This window comes from Phyllobates terribilis, unplaced genomic scaffold (genome assembly GCF_046119375.1).
Source record: "Phyllobates terribilis strain yellow unplaced genomic scaffold, ASM4611937v1 Scaffold_3__8_contigs__length_932513732, whole genome shotgun sequence".
Lineage (NCBI taxonomy): Eukaryota > Metazoa > Chordata > Amphibia > Anura > Dendrobatidae > Phyllobates > Phyllobates terribilis.
In genome coordinates, this window is record NW_027362763.1 from 394,135,178 (window position 1) to 394,162,642 (window position 27,465).

The window sequence follows — 27,465 nt, forward strand, 5'->3', positions numbered from 1 at the left end:
AAAAGTGGGGCGTGCAATATTATTCGGCCCCTTTACTTTCAGTGCAGCAAACTCACTCCAGAAGTTCAGTGAGGATCTCTGAATGATCCAATGTTGTCCTAAATAACTGGTAATGATAAATAGAATCCACCTGTGTGTAATCAAGTCTCCATATAAATGCACCTGCTCTGTGATAGTCTCAGGGTTCTGTTTCAAGTGCAGAGAGCATCATGAAGACCAAGGAACACACCAGGCGGGTCCGAGATACTATTGTGGCAAAGTTTAAAGCCGGATTTGGATACAAAAAGATTTCCCAAGTTTTAAACATCTCAAGGAACACTGTGCAAGCGATCATATTGAAATGGAAGGATATAAGACCACTGCAAATCTACCAAGACCTGGCCGTCCCGCAAAACTTTCATCTCGAACAAGGAGAAGACTGATCAGAGATGCAGCCAAAAGGCCCATGATCACTCTGGATGAACTGCAGAGATCTACAGCTGAGGTGGGAGAGTTTGTCCATAAGACAACAATCAGTCATACACTGCACAAATCTGGCCTTTATGGAAGAGTGTCAAGAAGAAAGACATTTCTCAAAGATATCCATAAAAAGTCTTGTTTGAAGTTTGCCACAAGCCACCTGGGAGACACACCAAACATGAGGAATAAGGTGCTCTGGTCAGATGAAACCAAAATCTAACTTTTTGGTCACAATGCAAAACGATATGTTTGGTGTAAAAGCAACACAGCTCATCACCCTCAAAACACCATCCCCACTGTCAAACATGGAGGTGGCAGCATCATGGTTTGGGCCTGCTTTTCTTCAGCAGGAAAAGGGAAGATGGTTAAAATTGATGGGAAGATGGACAGAGCCAAATACAGGACCATTCTGGAAGAAAACCTGTTAGAGTCTGCAAAAGACCTGAGACTGGGACGGAAATTTATCTTCCAACAAGACAATGATCCCAAACATAAAGCAAAATCTACAATAGAATGGTTCAAAAATAAATGTATCCAGGTGTTAGAATGGCCAAGTCAAAGTCCAGACCTGAATCCAATCGAGAATCTGTGGAAAGAGCTGAAAACTGCTGTTCACAAATGCCCTCCATCCAACCTCAATGAGCTCGAGCTGTTTTGCAAGGAAGAATGGGCAAGAATTTCAGCCTCTCGATGTGCAAAACTGATAGAGACATACCCCAAGTGACTTGCAGTTGTAATCGCAGCAAAAGGTGGCGCTACAAAGTATTAACTCAAGGGGGGCGAATAATATTGCACGCCCCACTTTTCAGTTTTTAATTTGTTAAAAAGTTGAAAATAGCCAATAAATTTCGTTCCACTTCATGATTGTGTCCCACTTGTTGTTGATTCTTCCCAAGAAAATTAGAATTTTATATCTTTATGTTTGAAGCCAGAAATGTGGCAAAAGGTAGAAACGTTCAAGGGGGCCAAATACTTTCACAAAGCACTGTATCTTATCATAGAAATCTGCTTCTTTCTCTGCCAGGACTCATCATTAATTTTCAAAATGTCCTATTCTCTAGTAAAGTCTGTATTCAGTCAAGACAGATTTTTAAGTTACTGAGATAGGAGATGACTGTTGGTGCTGATAAGACTCTATGTAGAAGAGATAAGGTAAGGAGGAGCTAGAAGCATAGCTCCTGCCTCCTCCCCCTCCCATCTTTATAGAATCTTATCAATAGCAGCTGCCATCTTTTATCTCAGTAATATAAAATCTGTCTTCACTGAAGACAGATTTTACCTGGGAATTGAGAATTTTGAGAATTAATAATCAGTCAGGAAAAGAGAGAAGCAGATTTGTATGATAATATATTTTACAAAGTGTCTTATTTTCACTTGTACTATTGATTTATGAAATAAAAATGTAAATGGCGGTTACTCTTTAAGGCCATGTAGACACACTATTGAGGCCATAGAATATATCAATTAAACTGAAATCATTTATATTAATCTACAAGCTTTATTAAGATTTTTATTGTCTCTTTTCCTATGAACTAGTATGTATATGCTTCTTACAAATTTAGTGTCAAATTCTCCAGCCTTAGACCCATTCATACACAAGTTGTCACTTTACATCTGTTTACTTTTGAATGACAACTATTGAAAGAGAAAAATTACCATTTTTTTAATTCCCATTATATCTTAGACAATTACTAAAGTTTTCACTGACTATTATAATAACACTTGTAACAGCACTATGATAGATGTCTTAGGAAGGGAGAGAAATAGAAGTAACCAAAGAGACACATGTATTCTACGTATGGTTCTATTGTTACTAGTCCAAAATGATTCAATTACTACATCAGCAACAGCAGTTTAATGAGCCCTTGATCTTCAAATAAGTATTCCTCAAAAAGGTTTGGACAGTCTAGAAATAGACTGTCTTAATAGGATTGAAGATGACAGGTGACAATATACTGACAGAAAAAAACAAATTGGGTCTACTGCAAACAAATAGGTCATACTATAGATAACAATATCACGAAGATACTGGAGGCACAAACACTAATACCCAAAAGAGTGTGGTCATTTGCATTTGCCAGTTTTAATGAGACCAGTGGACCATGTAAATGGGACCTCCTGACTTGTCTTTCAGATGATGTTACAAGAGAGAAGGATTGAGCAGTTGAAATTTAAATGATTGGATCATTTAGTTCTGCAGAGCAGTCTGACCCCAACTTATTCTCCTACACCCTTTCAAAACACATAAACACTTGTGTGTATGGTGCCTCCAACAGCTATATAAGATATATATATGCACTAGAGATGAGCAGATTTGACGAGATTAGAATTTGTCAAATCACAAGGATTTTACCTGGAAATTTAATTTGCAATGAATTTATTTTCTGCAGATTGAATGTCCCTAATTATGTTCTAGGATTTGGGAAGACTCCAGGGCATAATAAACGTTACTCTAGAGCCCGGATGTCTCTATTCATGTGCGTTGTAAGGGTATGGCAGCGTGCACAGTGACCTTATGGTGTGCACTCTAAGCCAAGGCTTCAGGATGCAATTAGACCTGGGTTAACCCTGCCTTTCATACCAGAATCACTCAAGGCCTAGTCATGGCCAAAACTTTAAGCCTAGCGTGAAGATGCAGCTTGCAGTGTCAGTAAGAAGATGTGCCAAGGACCACATGAAGGACTTCAAGCAGTGGAGGTGGCTGTAGAAGACAGTGGTGAGATATTAGGTTTTAGGGCCTTTTCTTTAACATTTTGTCGGCCCTCTATGGTTCAGCAAAATGGCAGCCAGCAGACCACCTTTTTGCTGATATTGCACTGAGCGAAATACAGATTTTTTAAAATTTGAGTATAATTCATTTTGACTTTACTAAATTTGCATAAATTGCCCACATGCTACTGAATATTTAAGAGCTAAAAAAAATTAAATTAGAAACAAGAAAATCACTGAGCAAAGAATTACGCAAGCTAGGGACAATGCCAGAACATCAGGATAGGAAACAGCAGATTTTTTACATGTACTGTGGTAAATGTTTTCAGCTCCATCATGAGGATACAATTCAGAAACATATGTGATGCAAAAGTAAAGATTTATTCTTGTTCTATTCTTTTTAAGAATGTGTGTGGTCATTGTAATTCCGGTGGTCGAGGACCTGCTGGCACCAAAGGAGAGGAAAGTCTTATTGGTATTGCAGGACAAATAGGTATTAAGGTAAGTCTTAAAAAAGTATTTTCTTAAGTGTGGGAGAGGTTAGAGGGTGGGAATCACAGGAGAGACATTGGGGTTCACGTGTTTATTCTTACATATTGTCATTATGTAATTGATGTGTGGCCATTACATAACATCCATCAATTAACAACACGTTGCTGGACTACCACTTTGTAACTACAATGGTTATTCTTTCATAAGATTAAAGAATAGCTATGATTTTAATTTTTTTTTCATAAATCAATGGTAGAAGTGAAAATAAGAAATCTTATAATATATCATCAGAGTAATCTGCTTCTTTCTCCTCCTGGACTGATCTTCAGTGAACACAGATTGTTGCATTACTAAGATAGGAGATGGAGTTACTACGGATACAATTCTATGTAGACAGGTGGAGGGAGGAGCTAGAGGCAAGCTCTTCCTTCCTCCTCCTCTCCTATCTAGGTAGAATCTTATCAGTGGCAGCTGCCATCTCCTATCTCAGTAATGTAAAATTTGTCTTCACTGAAAACAGATTTTACCTGTGAATTGAGAATTTTGAGAATGAAGTATCAGTCCTGGCAGAGAAAGAAGCAGATTTCTTTGATATGATACAGTCATATGAAAAAGTTTGGGCACCCCTATTAATCATAAGTTTAATGTTTTATAAAAATTGGTGTTTTTGCAACAGCTATTTCAGTTTGATATATGTAATAACTGTTGGACACAGTAATGTTTCTGCCTTGAAATGAGGTTTATTGTGCTAACAGAAAATGTGCAATCTGCATTCAAACAAAATTTGACCGGTGCATAAGTATGGGCACCCTTATCATTTTCTTGTTTTAAATACTCCTGCCTACTTTTTACTGACTTACTAAAGCACTTTTTTTGGTTTTGTAACCTCATTGAGCTTTGAACTTTATAGCCAGGTGTATGCAATCATGAGAAAAGCTACTTAAAGTGGCCACTTGCAAGTTGTTCTCCTGTTTGAATCTCCTCTGAAGAGTGGCATCATGGGCTCCTCAAAACAACTGTCAAATGATCTGAAAACAAAGATTATTCAACATAGTTGTTCAGGGGAAGGATACAAAAAGCTGTCTCAGAGATTTAACCTGTCAGTTTCCACTGTGAGGAACATAGTAAGGAAATGGAAGAACATAGGGACAGTTCTTGTTAAGGCCAGAAGTGTCAGGACAAGAAAAACATCAGAAAGGCAGAGAAGAAGAATGGTGAGATCAGTCAAGGACAATCCTCAGACCACCTCCAGAGAGCTGCAGCATCAACTTGCTGCAGATGGTGTCACTGTGCATCGGTCAACTATACAACGCACTTTGCACAAGGAGAAGCTGTATGGGAGAGTGATGCGAAAGAAGCCGTTTCTGCAAGTACGCACAAACAGAGTCGGCTGAGGTATGCAAAAGCACATTTGAAGAAGCCTATTTCTTTTTGGAAGAAGGTCCTGTGGACTGATGAAACCAAGATTGAGTTGTTTGGTCATACAAAAAGGCGTTATGCATGGTGGCAAAAAAACACAGCATTCCAAGAAAAACACTTGCTACCCACAGTAAAATTTGGTGGAGGTTCCATCATGCTTTGGGGCTGTGTGGTCAATGCTGGCACTGGGAATCTTGTTAAAGTTGAGGGACGCATGGATTCCACTCAGTATCAGCAGATTCTTGGCAATAGTGTTCAAGAATCAGTGATAAAGTTGAAGTTACGCAGTGGATGGATCTTTCAGCAAGACAATGATCCAAAACACCGCTCCAAATCTACTCAGGCATTCATGCAGAGGAACAATTACAATGTTCTGGAATGGCCATCCCAGTCCCCAGACCTGAATATCATTGAACATCTGTGGGATCATTTGAAGAGGCTGTCCATGCTCGGCGACCATCAAACTTAACTGAACTGGAATTGTTTTGTAAAGAGGAATGGTCAAAAATACCTTCATCCAGGATCCAGGAACTCATTAAAAGCTACAGGAAGTGACTAGAGGCTGTTATTTTTGCAAAAGGAGGATCTACTAAATATTAATGTCACTTTTCTGGTGAGGTGCCCATACTTATGCACCTGTCAAAGTTTGTTTGAATGCAGATTGCACATTTTCTGTTAGTACAATAAACCTCATTTCAAGGCAGAAACATTACTGTGTCCAACAGTTATTACATATATCAAACTGAAATAGCTGTTGCAAAAACACCAATTTTTATAAAACATTAAGCTTAAGATTAATAGGGGTGCCCAAACTTTTTCATATGACTGTATATTACAAAGTCGCTTTTTTTTTTACTTGTACCATTGGTTTATGAAATAAGAATTAATGACGGTTATTCTTTCATTTTGACAATTCTCTTGTTATGGAAACATCAAATGAGTCTTACAGTGGTGGCCAAAAGTATTGGCACCCCTGCAATTCTGTCTGATAATACTCAGTTTCTTCCTGAAAATGATTGCAATCACAAATTCTTTGGTATTATTCTCTTCATTTAATTTGCTTGCAAGGAAAAAACACAAAAGAGAATGAAGCAAAAATCAAATCATTGATCATTTCACACAAAACTCCAAAAATGGGCCAGGCAAAAGTATTGGCACCCTCAGCCTAATACTTGGTTGCACAACCTTTAGCCAAAATTACTGCGAACAACCGCTTCAGGTAACCATCAATGAGTTTCTTACAATGCTCTGCTGGAATTGTAGACCATTCTTCTTTGGCAAACTGCTCCAGGTCCCTGATATTTGAAGGGTGCCTTCTCCAAACTGCCATTTTGAGATCTCTCCACAGGTGTTCTATGGGATTCAGGTCTGGACTCATTGCTGGCCACCTTAGAAGTCTCCAGTGCTTTCTCTCAAATCATTTTATAGTGCTTTTGGAAGTGTGTTTTGGGTCATTGTCCTGCTGGAAGACCCATGACATCTGAAGGAGACCCAGCTTTCTCACACTGGGCCCTACATTGTGCTGCAAAATTTGTTGGTAGTCTTCAGACTTCATAATGCCATGCACACGGTCAAGCAGTCCAGTGCCAGAGGCAGCAAAGCAACCCCAAAATATCAGGGAACCTCCGCCATGTTTGACTGTAGGGACCGTGTTCTTTTCTTTGAATGCCTCTTTTTTTTTCCTGTACACTCTATGTTGATGCTTTTTCCAAAAAAGCTCTACTTTTGTCTCATCTGACCAGAGAACATTCTTCCAAAACGTTTTATGCTTTCTCATGTAAGTTTTGGCAAACTCCAGCCTGGCTTTTTTATGTCTCGGGGTAAGAAGTGGGGTCTTCCTGGGTATCCTACCATACAGTCCCTTTTCATTCAGACGCCGACGGATAGTACGGGTTGACACTGTTGTACCCTCGGACTGCAAGGCAGCTTGAACTTGTTTGGATGTTAGTCGAGGTTCTTTATCCACCATCCGCACAATCTTGCGTTGAAATCTCTCATCAATTTTTCTTCTCCGTCCACATCTAGGGAGGTTAGCCACAGTGCCATGGGCTTTAAACTTCTTCATGACACTGCGAACGGAAGACACAGGAACATTCAGGTCTTTGGAGATGGACTTGTAGCCTTGAGATTGCTCATGCTTCCTCACAATTTGGTTTCTCAAGTCCTCAGACAGTTCTTTGGTCTTCTTTCTTTTCTCCATGCTCAATGTGGTACACACAAGGACACAGGACAGAGGTTGAGTCAACTTTAATCCATGTTAACTGGCTGCAAGTGTGATTTAGTTATTGCCAACACCTGTTAGGTGCCACAGGTAAGTTACAGGTGCTGTTAATTACACGAATTAGAGAAGCATCACATGATTTTTCAAACAGTGCCAATACTTTTGTCCACCCCCTTTTTTAGGTTTGGAGTGGAATTATATCCAATTTGGCTTTAGGACAATTCTTTTTGTGTTTTTTCATTGAAGACAAATTAAATGAAGATAATAATACCAAAGAATTTGTGATTGCAATCATTTTCAGGAAGAAACTGAGTATTATCTGACAGAATTCCAGGGGTGCCAATACTTTTGGCCACCACTGTATATTGTTGCAAACAGTAACTCATATATTCACAATAAATATTGCTCAACTCATTTTAGAATTGTCTGCCCAAATGTTCTCTAAGATCTAGAAATCATTGACTCAATTGGTTTCAAAGAGGATTGCAAAGTAATTATTTTGTCTAATTAAAACCAACAAGAATAAATTAGATTAACCCCTTAACGGTGCATCCAATCTTGTTTTTTGCATTTTAATTTTTTCCTCTCCAGTTTAAATTTTTTCTGCCGACATTATTATAAGAGGGTTTGTTTTTGCTAGACAAGTTGAAGTTTTCAATTACATAATTCATTTTACCATAAATAATGTAAAGGAAGGGAAAAATGTAAAAAAAAAAAATCCAAGTGCAGTGAAATGGTTAAAAAAATGCAATTTTGTCATTGTTTATTTATCTTTACGGCAGCAATTGTGCAGTAAAAATGACTGAACCTGATTCTCCAGGTCAATACAATTACGATGGTTCCAAACATATATACTGTATGGTAGTTTTACTATTTTGTTGAAACTATGTAAAAAAAAAAATAGTTTGTGCCTCCATTTTTCAAGAACCATAACATTTTTTTCCTCAAATGAGCTTTGAGAGTGCATGTTTTTGCATGGCGAAATTGTGTTTTCATCTTTTTTTCTTTTTTTTTAACTTTATACTTTTTTAATCCCCTTTGAGGAAATTAAAGAAGATGTCCAGTACTTTTTACTATGCCCACCAATGTATTTACCTTCTTCAGATAAGGGTTTTTGTAAATACCTCTCTTTGTCCTTCTTGCCTGTGAGCAGCGCTACGGCTGACCGCTCACAAGGTATCACGTGACCATTGCGCTGTGTTCCACGGTGAGTGATGGGCTGTGGGCGGGGTTACCCCGCACGTCACACCCAGCATCCATTGCGCGCTTTCCCTCCCCTCATTCATTGGGAAAGCACGCGGTGGATGCTGGATGTGATGCGCGGGTTAACCCCACCCATAGCCCAGCATCCACCGCAGGGACCGCGTCACTGATGTCACACCTCACTTGACGTGACATCAGAGGAGGCTGCAGCCGGGGGTCAGGTGATGCCTTTGAGCGACCAGCAGTAGCGCCGCTCACAGGCAAGAAGGACAAAGAGAGGTATTTACAAAAACCCTTATCTGAAGAGGGTAAATACATTGGAGGACATTTGAACCATGTTAAGAAGTACTGGACAACGCCTTTAAGCGGTGATCAATTGATTGTTTTTACTATAAACAGCAATAGTATATTATTATACTATGTAAAAGTATTGTTGCATATAAAAAAACTAGTAAAATATAGTAATATAATAATATACTACTATATACTCTTTAATAATAATTTGGAGAGAGCTACTGAGCCCACTCCAAACATCCTGACATACTCCATAAGGCAATAGTACAGTGTTAAGGGGTTACAAGACTAATGAAAAGAAGTTTAAAAGGTTTATTAAGTTGAACAACTGTAAAGGAAACATTCAGATATCCACATTTTTTAATATTACGCATATCTATGATGGAAGTGAGTCATCTCCTGACTATTTTCCTTACAGTTGGAATAACAATGGCAATGACAGGGGAAAATAGTAGGGTTCCATATTCCCTTTATCTCAAAGCAAGCTTTTGTCTTATATTATACTTCCATGTTGTGTGCTTTGGATGTAAAAGGAGAAAGGTTAAACTTTATGGACCCATTTAGTTTTTCAACCAATTGTAGCGATGTAACCCCATTGTGGTCCTTTATTACGAAGCTTTTTTTTTTCCATTTTTTCAAAGTCTCATTGCATGAGCCATAATATTTTTTTTCATCAATGTAGCTGTTTGATAGCTTGTTGTTTTTCTGGATGAGTGCATTTGTCAGTGTCTCCATTTTGGGGAAATATAACTTATTACCAAACTTTTTAGAACTTTATGGGAGCAAAGAAAAAAAAACTATTCTACTGTTGCTTTTTGGGGTTTTAAATTTTACAATATTAATGTTGTTTACAATGAAAATGTTAACTTTATTTTGTGGGTCATCCAGATTGTAGAAATATCAAATGTATGCTGTTTTATGTATGATTTTCGTACAAAAATGCACTGTTTGAAGAAAAAAAAATGTAGTGTTTTACAACTTTCCGTCAAAATACAAAATAGAATTGATTAAAGCGCTTTTCTCTGCAATCAAACCTCTACTATAGGCCATACAGGTATGTATAGATTTACTTTTCTATCACCTGTATGGCCATCATAGAGGTCTGATATCGCCCAAGGGGGTGACAAATTCCCTTTAAATACTGTTTATTATTTAGTTTAATTTACATAAGACAAGTAGATCTTTCCCAGGCTCTGGAAGTCTCATGACCATAGACTTGTATTTTGTGGGTATAGGCTATGGATTCTCTCCAAAGTATAATAAATAGTGTTGAGCCACCCCCGTAGTGTTCGAGTTCGGTTCGGTTCGTCGAACACCCGTGTGTTCGCCGAACTGTTCGTCGAACTGTTCGTCGAACACCTTCGAGCATCGTTAAAACCAATGGCAGGCAAACAAAAACACATAGAAACACATAGAAAACACCTTCAAAGGTGTCCAAAAGCTGACAAACTGCTCTGAAGACACAACTAACACATGGAAAAGTGACAAGTACATATAGTCATGCGAAAAGAAAAGAGGTGGAGGAGTAAAAGGAGGGGGAGACACAGATATAGGCATGTCATGCCCTTCTAAAGTCCAAAAAGTGAGAAGCCGACACGTTCAGTCCGCTCCTGCCCGTGCCACCTCCGTGTCGCCGGGTTTGTGCCAGAGCCGCGGTGAACCCTGACGGCCAGCCCCCCTCTCCCAATACTGGTGCCTGTCCGCTGGTGGGTCGAGCGAGCCCCCCTGTGGTGGAGGCAGCGCTAAGCTTTTTAATTTAAATTGTCTCTCTAATTTGAATGAATACACTTTAAATCCATTTACAAGGATCTATTGGAGGGCAAGTCTCATGCCAGCAGCCGCGTAATTCCAGCTCCAGTAGCGTCCACTAAAGCTGCTGCAGTTAAAAAGCTTTTATAAGGATCGAGCTCGGCTGTCCACCGCAAGGCATCCTACTGCCAGTCCCAGCCCCTATGCCTTGGGGTGCCTCCTGATGCTCTTCACTGAGTATCCCGTGGTCCCGAAGCATTTCCTTTGAAAAAATGAAGTGTCCAAACTACAGGTGGTGTAGCTTGCTTAACAGCCGGGATAATCCGCTGACTAGCAGACACTGCCACTAGGCACAAAGTATTTCCTGGGCTAGATGCAGTTAAAAATTTGTAATTAGATACTCTCGTTGGATGCTGAGAAAGCATTCCATAGAGTCTCCTGGCACGCCATATATGATTCTCTTAAAAAGCTTGGGGTAGGGGTCTAGGGGACCCTTTTATAGCCAAAATCACGGCCCTGTATCGCAATACGTCACCTAGGCTGAAGATAAATGGAACTGTATTACCCTGAGGGCTCGGTTGCTACAGAGGTATTGCACCTCACCCAGAGGTGTGATATCTCACTCTCAGGTAAGGATGGAGTGTGGATCAGGACCCGACACCTGCATGCATTACACCACATTGCCGTGGGGCAGGACGACCAATATGCACCTGAGATGGGCACGACAGTCCCTGTCCCTGGCTGGAGTGGGGGGAGGGAACACTGAGGAAGGGGAACCCTGTAGTGCAGGAGCAGGGAGGAAGCAGTTCCTGGGTGCATTGAGAAGGGAGTATAAAAGGTGGGCACCATCTTAGTTCAGTGCAGAGAAGTCTGAGCAGAAGTGGCAGGGAGCAGGGGCTCTGCATGAGCTCTGCTCCGGAGGCGGGCCTAGTAACAGAGGCTCAGGCCTGGAAGAGGGAGAAGGAAGGAAGAGGAGCGGAGAAGGCTCCAGGAACGAGGAACGAAAGGATCCCAGGGGTGCGGACGGGCGAGTCGCCACCGCACGCCCGAATCTACCTGCGTGGAGGGGTCAGGCCAAAGGGGGAGACCGGTCCCCGAAACTAGTGGAGGCAGGAAACGACCCTCAGCTAGAAACCGGAGGCTGTGACATTTTATGTGGTGCAGCCCCTCGCTACACCCGCTAGGAAGGCACCACATAGGGTCAGGGAAACTGGCGCCAAGTTTACCAAGAGGAGGCCCGAGGCAGCCGGACAGAAGGGTTGGTAAGAAAGGCCAGACAAAGGACACACAAAGGGGGTCCTGTGAAGCGCTCCAAAGTTATCTGGGAGTTGTCTGAGCCCCTCACCTGGTGAGCACAGTACGACATGGGCAGCCGTTACCTGCAGACGTGGTCTGGATAATAAGAACTGTGAGTAAAGGCTCTGGACTGCATCACTGACTCCGTGTCGTTACTGCTGCTGCCCTGCACCATCACCCCCATCCTCCGCATACACTGCCCTGAGGCTATACTCCTCCCGTGGGGAGTTATGTTACGCTCTGCTGCACCCACAACACCAGCCTCAGCGGTCTGCCCTGGAGCGGCGGTTCACTCTGACCGCAATCCACGGGTGGCGTAGTCAGATATTTAAACATCAAAACCACATAAATAGTTCCGCCACTGGTTTGACCGCCCTGAGCCACGGAAACGGGTTGCCGCCACGGAGACTACAACCACCAGCATCCACCAAAAAGGGTCCGGCTCCGGGTGTCCCAAGGCCCAGGGGGCGCGTCAGAACATTTTCATCACCTTTCACAATCACCAATGGGACAAGGCAGGGATGTTCTCTGTCCCCTCTCTTAAACATCCTAGTGACGGAGCACCTGATCTCATCAATTCGCCATAACCCCAATATTAGGTGGATTGAGGTGGGAGGCACCGAGTACAAGTGCTCTCTATTTGCTGATGATGTCCTAGTATATATCACTCAATCACATATATCCATCCATGCTGTTATGGCTGAAATAGATCACTTTGTTACATGGTCAAATTTTAAAATCAATGCAGCGAAGTCTGAGGCCCTCGATGTCTCCCTCCCCAAATCCATATAGGATTCCATCCAGTCCAACTTTCCCTTTGCCTGGCCCTCACAGGGTATCAAATACTTAGGAATTCCTTTTCATAGAGACCTCTCCCATCTATGTTATCTTAATTTTGGGCCCTTTATTGAACAACTCCATACAGACCACGGTTGGCAAGTTAGAACTGTAAGATTCACTACGTGAACCACTGGTGTTTTGTGGAAAAGCACATGTACACTGTGTTCCAAATTATTATGCAAAAAGTGTTTAGGAGTGATAAGGGAAGAATTTGTTTGTTTGTCAGTTAAACTCATTGATGGTGATGTGTGTCAGGGCTCTTTATATCACTGTAAGCAATTGCAGACACCTGTGCTAATTAGTTTGGCAGGTGTGTCCAATGAAAGGCAAGACTACTTAAGAAGGCTGTCTCACATTATTAAGCAGCCTACATTTTCTGCCAAAATGGGAAAGAAAAAGGATGTGTCGGCTGCTGAGAAGCAACAAATTGTGGAGTGTTTAGGTCAAGGCATGACTGCAATCAACATTGTGCGATGATCAGGATGAAGTGTCTTGGCAATCAAGAAGTATGTAGCTGATTCACAGTACACACGTGTGCGTGCTGATAAGGGCAAATTGAGGACTCTTTCTTACAAGCAATTACGTCAGGTTAAAAGAGCAGCGGCAAAAAAGCCTTGTCATAGCAGCAGACAAGTTTTTGAAGCTGCTTGTGCCTCCAACGTCCCCCGAACAACAAGATGCAGGGTCCTTCAGAGGTTTGCAGCTGTGCATACGCCATCCTGTCGACCTCCTCTATCCACTTCACACAAGCAGAAACGGCTCCAGTGGGCCAAACATTACATGAAGACTGATTTCAAAACTGTTTTGTTCACGGATGAGTGCCGTGCAGCGCTCGATGGTCCAGATGGATGGAGTGGAGGATGGCTGGTTGATGGACACCCCACGCAAACACGGCTACAGCGCCAACAAGGAGGAGGTGGAGTAATGTTTTGGGCTGGAATCATGGGGAGAGAGATTGTCGGCCCCTTTAGGATCCCTGAAGGTGCTAAAGATGAACTCTATAATGTATGTGGATTTTCTCAAACAGCACTTCCTGCCATGGTTCAAGAAGAAGAACCGTGTATTTCACAGCAAGATCATTTTTTTGCATGATAATGCACCATCTCATGCTGCACATAAAACATCTGCATCTCTGGCTGATATGGGCATAAAAGGGGACAAACTTATGGTGTGACCCCCATGCTCCCCTGACCTCTACCCCATTCAGAACCTCTGGAGCATCATCAAAAGGAGTGTCTATGATGGCGGGAGGCAGTTCACATCTAAGCAACAGCTCTGGGAGGGTATTCTGTCCTCATGCAAAACAATTGAAGCAGAAACCATCCAAAACCTGACAAATTCAATGGACGAGAGAGTTCAGAAGCTCCTTTCGAACAAGGGGTCCTATGTGAAAATGTAACATCACCTAGAATAAAGTTTTGAGTTGAAAACTGTTTGATTTCAGTTTCTAATAACCTGCTAATGCTTATAATTTCAAAAATGACCATTTTTTTGGTCTTTATTAAAATGAAAAGGTTGATCGAAAAGTTTGGCGGATCTAAGAGTGTGGCAACACAGTAGTCATGATTACTTCGAATTCTGACAATATGAGGGTCATGTTGCAGGTAGTGCAGCAAGAAGGCACTTATGTGTCTTGCGCATCTCGGAGCCCCAAAATTATTTTCCGGGCTAGATGCAGCTAAAAATTATTACTAATTTTAAATCTGGTGTAGCTTAGTATAGATGGCCTAATAGGATCAGTGCTGCACACTGCTACAAAGCCCAAATTATTTTCCAGCCAAGATACAGATAAACATGATTAGTAATTTTAAATCTGGTGGAGCTTATTATAGATGGCCTAATAGAATCAGTGCTGCACACTGCTACAAAGCCCAAATTATTTTCCAGCCAAGATACAGATAAACATGATTAGTAATTTGAAAGCTTAAAACGGTTGGTAGGGTGATTTTAACCAATCATCCATCTTTTACTCTCCCCAGGATGACACAGGGGTAGAAAAGTCGTTTCGGATCCATGATTTGTTCATCTTTATGAACGTGAGTCTGTCTACATTATCATTGGAGAGCCGCGTGCGCTTATCTGTCAGCACACCACCAGCAGCGCTGAACACACGTTCAGACAGAACGCTGGCTGCGGGGCATGACAAGATCTCCAAGGCGTAAGTGGCTAGCTCCGGCCATTTATCCAGATTGGAAGCCCAAAAAGAGCAAGGGTCCAGTGACACAGTCATGGCTTCAATGTTTACTTGGAGATACTCCTGTACCATCGTCTCTAGGCGTTGACTATGTGTCAGACTTCTTGTCTCCTGTGGCCTTGCAAAGGATGGGCTAAAAAAGTGGTAAAATGATTGCGCAAAATTGATGTTACCAGCAGATACTGTGGTTCTGTTATGGTTTGAGTGCTGAACACTTGACGGTCCCACGGTTGGCAAGTTGGAACTGTGAGATTCACTACGTGCACCACTGGTGTTTTGTGAAAAAGCACATGTAAGATTCTGCAACAGTCTCTGCTGATACTCCTGCATGCGTGCATCCCTTTCTATGGCAGGAATAATTTCTGCAAATTTACTTTTGTACCGGGGATCTAACAGTGTGGCAACCCAGTAGTCAGGATTATTTCTAATTCTCCCAATTCGAGGGTCATGTTGCAGGTAGTGCAGCAAGAAGGCACTCATGTGTGTTGCGCATCCAGGAGCACCAAGTCCCTGTTGTGTTGGTGGCGAGGTAACAATCATGCTTCCTTCCTCTGTCCTCTCCCCCCAACCTCGCACAACAGAAATGTGATCAAGGTCTCCCTCATCTGATGAGTCTTCCATCAGTTCGTCCTCCACTTCCTCCTGGGCTCCTGCACCTTCCTCACTAGTTTGGCTGCTACCATGCGCCCTGGTAAAACTATCTCCCCCACCCTCACATGCCTGCCGCCTTGGTGCTGCCGACCGTCTGGACCTTGCAGATGTTAGCCCTTCCGCATACAACTCCTCCTCCTCTACTTCCTCCACCTCCTCTTGTGCCACCACCTGACTCCGAATTCTGTTTAACATGTGCTCCAGCATGTAAATCACCGGAATAGTCATGCTGATAATGGCATCGTCAGCACTAAACATCTTCGTCGCCATTTCAAAACTGTGCAGAAAGGTGCATAGGTCCCTGATCTGAGACCACTCCTCCAACGTGATTTGCCCCACGTCTGGATCTCGTTGGCCCAGGCTATACGTCAGAACGTATTCCACCAGGGCTTGTCGGTGCTGCCACAGTCACTGCAACATGTGCAGAGTTGAATTCCACCGGGTAGGCACATCACATTTTAGCCGGTGAAGTGGCAGGCCCAACGACTTCTGTAGAGATGTAAGTCGCTGAGCTGCGGGATGCGAACGGCGGAAGTGAGCACACAGCGACCGTGCCCTCTGCAGAAGGCCATCTAGTCTGGGATAGTGGGCTAAAAATTGCTGGACAACCAGGTTCAACACGTGAGCCATACAAGGCACGTGTGTGACATTGCCCCGGCGGAGGGCCGCACCCAGGTTTGCAGCATTGTCGCACACGGCCTTCCCTGGTTTCAGGTCCATTGGAGACAACCATTCATGAAATTGGTTCTCCAGAGCTGACCACAACTCCTCAGCTGTGTGACTCACATTTCCCAGACATTTCAAAGTAAAAACCGCCTGATGACGTTGAGCCCTACTGCCAGCATAGTAAGGAGGTGTGCAGGATCCCTTCTGCGCAGTTAGAAAGCTTGTGGCATGACCAGACAGGCTTTGGGTGCGGGTGGAAGACCGAGAGGAGGTTGAGGAGGCAGAAGCAGTGGAGGAACTTTGACATAAAGAGGATTGACGCACAACTCGTGGGGACGGCAAGACTTGGACAGCAGCCCCTTGTCCTGCTGTCACCATAGTTACCCAGTGCCCAGTCAGCGACATGTAACGCCCCTGTCCATGCCTACTCGTCCAAGTGTCTGTGGTGAAATGCACCCTGTCACACACAGAGTTTCTCAAAGAAGCGGTGATGTTGTGTGCGACATGCTGGTGGAGCGCAGGCAACCCTTCTTTGAGAAGTAGTGCCGACTGGGCATCTGGTACTGGGGCACTGCGACGGACATAAGATCTCGAAAATCCTCTGTGTCCACCAGGCGGAAAGGCATCATTTCTGTAGCCAAGAGCTTGCAGATGGTGAAATTCAACCTCTTAGCTTTCTCATGGCTAGGAGGAAATGGTCTTTTACTTGTCCACATCTGAGGAACCGAGGGCTGGCTGTTGTGCTTAGACGGGGTTGATAAGGGTGTCCCCGGCAAACTGCCGGTCTGTGAGGAAGATGCAGGCGGACATGTTAGGTTGCCTTGATCCAAAGGTGGTGCTATCGATATCGGACAGCGCTCAACACCAGCTGGTGTTACCACCTCCAAACAAAATGATGACCTGCCAATCACGCTGGCTGTTGCGGGTAAAGAGGTGGCAGGTCTGCGCCCCAAAACAGGTGTGACTGCTGTCCCCCCAGTCACAGAGGATGAAGAGGCCGTGGATGCACAAGATATGGCAGACGGTGGTTGGCCCGGCCGGCTAGGCCGCATTGTAGCACACTGAGCTTCCCACTGCAACTTATGCTTCATGTCCATGTGCCGGTTCATGCATGAAGTACTCAAACTATGTATTTTTTGGCCTCTACTTAGCTTTTGCTGACAAATGTTACAGATAACACGAGTTGGGTCATCTTTATCGATCTGAAAAAATGCCCAGGCTATGCAAGGCTTAGCACCCATGCGACCTGAAGAGCCACCACGACTTGTGGTGAGAGGCAGAGTTGTGTTTGAGGATGCAGTTGTTGACGTGCTTCCAGTAATACGTCTCTGTCCAGGAAGGTGCAACCTGACCTCGTCGTCACTAGCATCTTCCTCCACCTCCTCTGCTGACCTCATCTCTTGGCTGACTGTGGGTTGACAGTAAGTGGGATCTCCAACCTCATCATCATCACCCTGTGCGTTATCACACCCGTCGTCCTCAGAGCCAACCTGTTCCTGCCCTGACAAAAAACTAAAGTTGTCGCTCCAATCAGGTATTTGAGTCTCATCATCGTCTTCCTCATTGTCTCCACCAACAGGAGTTACAGTTTGGGAATGAGGGTCTACATTATGGTCAGAACCTTCTGCGTCTGGTCCTGGATCCAACTCATAAAGATTCTGGGCATCAGTGCAGATTATTTCCTCGTCTGGATTCACATTAGCGCTGGAGTCGACCTCTGATTCCCAGGCTATAGTATGAGTAAACAGCTCTGCAGACTCAACCATCTGTTCTACCTCATACTCAGACGGGCAGCTGGAGATTTGGGAGCTGTGAGGAAGCAAGTGCGATTGGGGTGACACCTTTGAGGACTGGAGTATTTGTGATGTTGAAGTTGATGTGGAGGAGAGCCCACTTAAAGGAGCACTTGATATCCGTTGAAGCACCTGCTGTTTTTGTGCCTCATCTGGAATTTGTAGAGATTGGCGTGGCCGTAAGAAAGGGATCTTATCACATTGTCCGCTAAAAGAAGTAGACATTTTAGTTTGGCTGGAAGATGGTCTTTCTTCTGCAGATGTTACTGTTGCTTTAACACCTACCCCACGGACACAACCTTTTTTCCCCTTCCCAACACGCCTATTCCCCTTTCCACCAGCAGCAGGCCTTTTTCCACTCATTTTGATGGTTAACTAATTCACAACTCTGGAGTTGTTTGCACAAAAAAACAATGGATGGGAACCGAGCAGAGCTGAGTGGCCAAACTGTGGTATTAGGCCAAAACTATTGGCTGGGTTAGATGCAGAAAAAAATTATATTCAATTTGCAACCTGATGGAGGTCAGTATAGATGGACTAATAGAACAAGTCCCACACACAGCTAGAAGCCCAAATATTTTTTCAGAGGTAGATGCAGAATAAAATATATTCAGTTTGCAACCTGATGGAGGTCAGTATAGATGGACTAATAGAGAAAGTCCCACACACTGCTAGAAGGCCAAATATTTTTTCAGAGCTAGATGCAGACAAAAAATTATTTTGAATTTGCAACCTGATGGAGGTCAGTATAGGTGGACTAATAGAACAAGTCTCACACACTGCTAGAAGGCCAAATATTTTTTCAGAGCTAGATGCAGAAAAAAATTATATTCAGTTTGCAACCTGATGGAGGTCAGTATAGATGGACTAATAGAGAAAGTCCCACACACTGCTAGAAGGCCAAATATTTTTTCAGAGCTAGATGCAGAAAAAAATTATATTCAGTTTGCAACCTGATGGAGGTCTGTATAGATGGATTAATAGAACAAGTCCCAAACACAGCTAGAAGCCCAATATTTTTTCAGAGGTAGATGCAGAAAAAAATATATTCATTTTGCAACCTGATGGAGGTCAGTATAGATGGACTAATACAACAAGTCCCACACACAGCTAGAAGCCCAATATTTTTTCAGAGCTAGATGCAGAAAAAAATTATATTCAATTTGCAACCTGATGGAGGTCAGTATAGATGGAGTAATAGAACAAGTCCCACACACAGCTAGAAGCCCAAATATTTTTTCAGAGCTAGATGCAGATAAAAATTATTTTTAATTTGCAACCTGATGGAGGTCAGTATAGATGGACTAATAGAGAAAGTCCCACACACTGCTAGAAGGCCAAATATTTTTTCAGAGCTAGATGCAGACAAAAAATTATTTTGAATTTGCAGCGTGATGGAGGTCAGTATAGATGGACTAATAGAACAAGTCCCACACACAGCTAGAAGCCCAAATATTTTTTCAGATGTAGATGCAGATACAAATTATTTTTAATTTGCAACCTGATGGAGGTCAGTATAGATGGACTAATAGAGAAAGTCCCACACACTGCTAGAAGGCCAAATACTTTTTCAGAGCTAGATGCAGAAAAAAATTATATTCAGTTTGCAACCTGATGGAGGTCTGTATAGATGGACTAATACAACAAGTCCCACACACAGCTAGAAGCCCAATATTTTTTCAGAGCTAGATGCAGAAAAAAATTATATTCAATTTGCAACCTGATGGAGGTCAGTATAGATGGAGTAATAGAACAAGTCCCACACACAGCTAGAAGCCCAAATATTTTTTCAGAGCTAGATGCAGATAAAAATTATTTTTAATTTGCAACCTGATGAAGGTCAGTATAGATGGACTAATAGAGAAAGTCCCACACACTGCTAGAAGGTCAAATATTTTTTCAGAGCTAGATGCAGACAAAAAATTATTTTGAATTTGCAGCCTGATGGAGGTCAGTATAGATGGACTATTAGAACAAGTCCCACACACAGCTAGAAGCCCAAATATTTTTCAGAGGTAGATGCAGATAAAAATTATTTTTAATTTGCAACCTGATGGAGGTCAGTATAGATGGACTAATAGAGAAAGTCCCACACACTGCTAGAAGGCCAAATATTTTTTCAGAGCTAGATGCAGAAAAAAATTATATTCAGTTTGCAACCTGATGGAGGTCTGTATAGATGGATTAATAGAACAAGTCCCACACACAGCTAGAAGCCCAATATTTTTTCAGAGGTAGATGCAGAAAAAAATATATTCAGTTTGCAACCTGATGGAGGTCAGTATAGATGGACTAATACAACAAGTCCCACACACAGCTAGAATCCCAATATTTTTTCAGAGCTAGATGCAGAAAAAAATTATATTCAATTTGCAACCTGATGGAGGTCAGTATAGATGGACTAATAGAACAAGTCCCACACACAGCTAGAAGCCCAAATATTTTTTCAGAGCTAGATGCAGAAAAAAATATATTCAGTTTGCAACCTGATGGAGGTCAGTATAGATGGACTAATACAACAAATCCCACACACAGCTAGAAGCCCAATATTTTTTCTGAGCTAGATGCAGAAAAAAACTATATTCAATTTGCAACCTGATGGAGGTCAGTATAGATAGAGTAATAGAACAAGTCCCACACACAGCTAGAAGCCCAAATATTTTTTCAGAGGTAGATGCAGAAAAAAATTATATTCAGTTTGCAACCTGATGGAGGTCTGTATAGATGGATTAATAGAACAAGTCCCACACACAGCTAGAAGCCCAATATTTTTTCAGAGGTAGATGCAGAAAAAAATATATTCAGTTTGCAACCTGATGGAGGTCAGTATAGATGGACTAATAGAGAAAGTCCCACACACTGCTAGAAGGCCAAATATTTTTTCAGAGCTAGATGCAGAAAAAAATTATATTCAATTTGCAACCTGATGGAGGTCAGTATAGATGGACTAATAGAATGATGCTATGCCCAAAAGATTTTACTTCACTAGGTGCATTAAAAAAATTGGTATTCTATACACAGGTGGTATATCTTGCAACACAGATAGGCTACTCCACTGACTAACACACTCTGCAATAGGCCAAAAAGGATTAGCTTTGCTAGATTCAGCCAAATGCTGTGAAAAAAACTTGCACAGCACTGGCACAGACCTGCCTGGCAAAAACTGATAGGAACTGATGTAACCTAGTCCTGAAAAGGACTCCAATTACAATTAGTCTTTACTCCCACAACCTATCTATTTAAGAGCACAGACCTGCCTGATAAAAGTCGTAGGAAATGCTGTAACCTAGTCCTTAAAAGGACTGCAATCACAACTATTCCCTACTCCCAAGCTATCTGTAGATTTGTGCGAAAATTGGCTTGAAATTAACAAGGTATAGCGCACACAGCAACAGCGGTGCCGTCTAACACGCAGCTGCAGCAGTGAGAAAATGGTGGCGACGGGGAAAATGGCTTGGTCTTATAGGGCAAGGACATGTGACATACACTGCCAATGACACATGCCCTTGCTTGTGTGAAAAAAAGCACTTCGCTCCGTGTGTGCGCTGCTGATAGGCTGACAGATTGCACCTCCCCACTGTAAATGCGGGAAAGAGAAAAAAAAATGGAGATCTTCATTATTCCTGCAGAGATCCATCCCCTGCCCCTCCCCCCACCCCGCTGTACACTCAAACTGCGTATTAACATTAATTTTCATCATTACTGAGAAAAAATCCAGTTATGATTTTGGTGCACGAACAGTTATCGAACATAACCTCGAACAGCCGAATTTTTCTCAAATCGTTCGTGTTCGCCGAACGGCTCGAACACCGCCCAAAACAGCTCGAATTTGAGATTGGCGAACAGTTCGAGTAGAAAAACGCTCATCTCTAATAATAAACTCAAGGTCTCAAGCAACAAAGCTAACTCAGAGTTTGTTTCCAGATGATTCCCCTGGACTCAGTTTAGAGAGTCTTCAGATTTTATCTTCTGGCTATATCGTTTCTAATTTATTAAGTCCTTATTGCACAGAAAGTGCCATATATACTCGAGAATAAACCGACCCCAATATAAGCCGAGGCACCTAATTTTACCACAAAAAACTGGGAAATCTTATTGACTCGAGTATAAGCCTAGGGTGGGAAATGCAGCTGCTACTGGTAAATTTACCCATCCTGGTAAGTGTTCCCCACTCATCACCAATCCTGGTATGCATTGCCCCCTCATCCCCAATCCTGGTATGCATGGCTCCATCATCCCCAATCCTGGTATGCATGGCACCCCTCATCCCCAATCCTGGTATTCATGGCTCCCTTCATCCCCAATCCTGATATGCATGACTCCCCTCATCTCCAATGCTGGTATGCATGGCTCCACTAATCCCCAAACCTGAAATGCATGGCCCCCTTATCCCCAATCCTAATATGCATGGCCCCCTCATCCTCAATCCTGGTATGTATGGCACCCCTCATCCCCAATCCTGGTATGCATGGCACCCCTCATCCCCAATCCTGGTATGCATGGCACCCCCCATCCCCAATCCTGGTATGTATGGCACCCCTCATCCCCAATCTGGTATGCATGGCCCCCTCATCCCCAATCCTGATATGCACGGCTCCACTAATCCCCAAACCTGAAATGCATGGCCCCCTCATCCCCAATAATGATATGCATGGCCCCCTCATCCCCAATCCTGGTATGTATGGCACCCCTCATCCCCAATCCTGGTATGTATGGCACCCCTCATCCCCAATCCTGGTATGTATGGCACTCCTCATGCCCAATCCTGATATGTATGGCACCCCCCATCCCCAATCCTGGTATGTATGGCACCCCTCATCCCCAATCCATGTATGTATGACACCTCTCATTCTGAATCCTGGTATGCATGGAACCCCTCATCCCCAATCCTGACATGCATGGCCCCCTCATCCCCAATCCTGATATGCATGGCCCCTTTAGACCCAATCCTGGCATGCATGGCCCCCTCATCCTAATCCTGGTATATATGGCCTTCTCATCCCCAATCCTGCTATGTATGGCCCCCTCAGACCCAATCCTGGTATGAATGGCCCCCTCATCCCAATCCTGGTATGTATGGCCCCTTATCCTGGTTTGCATGGCCCCCCATCACTGAACACATTAAAAAAAATAAACACCCATACTCACCTTCCTCCCCTCAGGTCCAGTGCTGCTCCTGTTCTGCCAGCAGCTGCTCGCCTCTGCATCTGAGCAGCGCATGACGTCACTGCCATGTGCCCTCAGACACCGCAGCGAGCTGCGGGGATATTCACTCCTCTCCATGCCGGGACTATGTGCGTGGAGAAGAGTGAATATCACTGTTCTTAATGGCTTGCGCATAGTGTCAGCAGCACCGCAGCTCCCACTGTGGCTCTTTAGTAGCGTTCACAGAGGATCACTAATCCGCAGCGGGAGCTGCGGCGATGCTGACACTGTGCGCACACTATTAAAGAAATGAACATTCACTCCTATGGGTGTGGAGAGGGGTAAATATTAATTTCCCTTTAGCAGCAGGCACACGTGGTAGCTGCAGCAGCCGGCTACTGCGTATGCCCCGCTCCTATGTATATACCTAAGTATAATCAAGGGGGGCTTTTTCAGCCTAAAAAATGGGTGGAAAAAGTCAACTTATAGTTGAGTATATATGGTAACTAAAGTTTGCCAATATTCCCCCTTTTCTCCCCCTACTTTTTTCTTATTTTTTTCTAACTACTTTTCCTTTATTTTTTCTTCCCTTTTAGTTTTAATGTATAGTCAGAACTTGTTATAAATGAATATGTATACACAAATTTCTGTGAATGTTGCTCACCTTGCACATTTGGCTCTCCTTCAAACATATACAGCGGGTGAAATAAGTATTGAACACATCACCAGTTTTCTAAGTAAATATATTTCTAAAGGTGCTATTAACATGAAATTCTCACCAGATGTCGATAACAACCCACCCAATCCACACAGGCAAAGAAATCAAACCATAGATGTCCATAAATTAAGTTATGTGTATTAATGAGAAGTTGGACAGGGAAAAAGTATTGAACACATGAAGAGAAAGAAGTGCAAAATCCATGGAAAGTCATGACACCAGCTGAAATCTATTAGTAATTAGAAAGTAATCCTGCCTAGTGAAAAATAATATAATCTGGTTCAACTGATAGCCTATAAAAAGGTGTCTCATTAGCAAGATGCCACACAAGAAATATCTCTTGATGGCTAAAACCAGTAAATTGTTTCAAGACCTTTATCAACTTTATTGTTGCAAAACATACTGATTGGTTACAGAAGAATTTCTAAACTACTGAAGGTTCCAGTGAGTCCTGTTGGGGGCCATAATCTAGAAGTGGAAAGACCATCATTTCAGTATAAACAGGCCATGATCAGGTGCTCACCGCAAGATTTCAGACAGAGGAGTGAAAAGAATTATCAGAGAGTTGTCCAAGAGCCGAAGACCACCTGTGGAGAGATACAGAAAGACCTGGAATCATCAGGTACAATTGTTTCAAAGAAAGCTATAAGTAATGCACTCAACCTCCATGGCCTGTATGCAGTCTTACCACGCAAGACTCCATTGCTGAAGAAAAATCATGTTCAATCGCGTTTAAAGTTTGCTCAACAACATTTAGACAAGTCTGTGAAATACTGAGAGAATATAGTCTGGTCAGGTGAGATGAAAATTTAACTCTTTGGATGCTATAGTACACACCATGTTTGGAGGCCAAAAGGCACTGCATATCACCCCAAAAACACCATACCAACAGTAAAGTTTGAAGGTGGGAACATCATGGTGTGAGGCTGTTTTTCATCATATGGCACTGGCAAACTTCATGTAACTGAAGGAAGGATGACTGGACAAATTTACAGAGATATTCTTGATAAAAATCTGCTGCCATCTACTAGGATGATGAAGATGAAACGAGGGTGGACATTTCAGCAAGACAATGATCCCAAACACACAGCCAAGAAACTCTCAATTGGTTTCAGAGAAAGAAAATAAAGCTGCTAGAATGGCCCTGCCAATCACTTGACCTGAATCCAATAGAAAATTTATGGAAGGCACTAAAGCTCAGAGTTCATAGGAGCCCTCGGAACCTTCAGGATTTGAAGAGTGCTTGTGTGAAAGAATAGGCCAAAATCACACCTGAGCAATGAATGTGACTAGTTTCTCCATACTGGAGGCATCTTGAAGCTATCATCACCAACAAAGGCTTTTGTAAGAAGTACTGTCTGACTAAGGGTGTTATACACTTAAATTGTGTAAATCTATTCTATGCGTTCTCCATGGATCCTATAGCCATGCAATGAATTTGGAATTTTAACTTTTTTTTTTCACTGGATTACTATTATTCACTAATAAAGAAAATATATAGTCTTTAAAAAAAAGTTTGTGAAGCTATATTTTCTACCTCTTCCTGCTACTGATTGCATCTGGGCATAGAAGCCCTCCTTGCTCTGAAATAAAAGTGAATCCTTTGATGGTGAGCTGGATCTTTTTCTCATTGATATATCTATATATACACTGCTTAAAAAATTAAGGGAACACTCAAATAAGACATCCTAGATCTGAATGAATGAAATATTCTCATTGAATACTTCGTTCTGTACAAAGTTGAATGTGCTGACAGCAAAGTCACACAAAAATCATCAATGGAAATCAAATTTATTAACCAATGGAGGCCTGGATTTGTAGTCACCCCCAAAATTAAAGTGGAAAAACACACTACAGGCTGATCCAACTTTGATGGAATGTTCTTAAAACAAGTCAAAATGGGTCTCGGTATTGTGTGTGGCCTCCACGTGTCTGTATGACCTCCCTACAGTGCTTGGGCATGCTCCTGATGAGGTTGCAGATGGTCTCCTGTGGGATCTCCTCCCAGACCTGGACTAAAGCATCCGCCAACTCCTGGACAGTCTGTGGTGCAACGTGACATTGGTGGATGGAGCGAGACATGATGTCCCAGATGTGCTCAATCAGATTCAGGTCTGGGGAATGGGCGGGCCAGTCCATAGCTTAAATTCCTTCATCTTGCAGGAACTGCTGACACACTCCAGCCACATGAGGTCTGGCATTGTCCTGCATTAGGAGGAACCCAGGGCCAACCGCACCAACATATAGTCTCACAAGGGGTCTGAAGATCTCATCTCGGTACCTAATGGCAGTCAGGCTACCTCTGGCGAGCACATGGAGCGCTGTGCGGAACCTCCAAAGAAATGCCACCCCACACTATTACTGACCCACTGGCAAACAAGTCATGCTGAAGGATGTTACTGGCAGCAGATTGCTCTACATGGCATCTCCAGAATCTTTCACTTCTGTCACATGTGCCCAGTGTGGACCTGCTTTCATCTGTGAAGAGCACAGGGCGCCAGTGGCGACTTTGACAATCCTGGTGTTCTGTGGCAAATGCAAAGCGTCACGCACGGTGTTGGACTGTGAGCACAACCCCCATCTTTAGACGTCGGGCCCTCATACCACCCTCATGGAGTCGATTTCTAACCTTTTGTGCAGACACATGCACATTTGGGGCCTGCTGGAGGTCATTTTGCAGGGCTCTGGCAGTGCTCCTCCTGTTCCTCCTTGCACAAAGGCGGAGATAGCGGTCCTGCTGCTGGGTTGTTGCCCTCCTACCGCCCCCTCCACGTCGTCTCCTGGTGTACTGGCCTGTCTCCTGGTAGCGCCTCCAGCCTCTGGACGCTACGCTGACAGACACAGCAAGCCTTCTTGCCACAGCTTGCATTGATGTGCCATCCTGGATGAGCTGCACTACCTGAGCAACTTCTGTGGGTTGTAGAGTCCGTCTCATGCTACCACGAGTGTGAAAGCACAACCAACATTCAAAAGGGGCCAAAAACATTGGTACTGAGATGTGGTCTGTGGGCCCCACCTGCAGAACCACTTCTTTATTGAGGGTGTCTTGATAATTGCCAATAATTTCCATCTATTGTCTATTCCATTTGCACAACAGCATGTGAAATTGATTGTCAATAAGTGTTGCTTCCTAAGTGGACAGTTTGATTTCACAGAAGTTTGATTTACTTGGAGTTATATTCTGTTTAAGTGTTCCCTTTATTTTTTTGAGCAGTGTATATATACAGATAGACAACATGGTGGTCCAGTGGTTAGCACTATAGCCTGAGGTCTTGGATTCAATCCCACCAAGGACAACATATGCAAGGAATTTGTATGTTCTTCCTATGTTTGCATGGGTTTCCTCTCACGCTCGCAAGACATAGGGAATTTAGATTGTGAGCCCCAATGGGGTCAGTGATGATGTCTGTAAAGCACTATGTAAATTAATAGCACTATATATCGAACTAAATTTCTATGGAAAGCATCACTTTTAAAATAGAAGCTAGTTTTGCTGGAAGATGGTGCATTTGGCCATTGACAAAGTTTTATATGCAAATCAATGAATGGCCTAATCTGCAGTGCATGGATGGGCAAGATCCATCTGAAAGCTGTCCCATATGGAAGAGTCTTGTGC

At 43.0% G+C, this 27,465-nt stretch overlaps 1 protein-coding gene across 3 annotated transcripts in view; it reads left to right on the forward strand.

Annotated features, from left to right (window-relative positions):
* COL19A1 (collagen type XIX alpha 1 chain) overlaps positions 1–27,465 on the forward strand; it is a 1,587,177-nt gene that overhangs the window by 1,123,434 nt on the left and 436,278 nt on the right. For all 3 annotated transcript variants that reach the window (XM_073675502.1, XM_073675503.1, XM_073675504.1), the window contains exon 33: positions 3,574–3,669. In XM_073675502.1, coding sequence (XP_073531603.1) covers positions 3,574–3,669 — 96 coding nt within the window. The remainder of the gene's footprint in view (positions 1–3,573; positions 3,670–27,465) is intronic.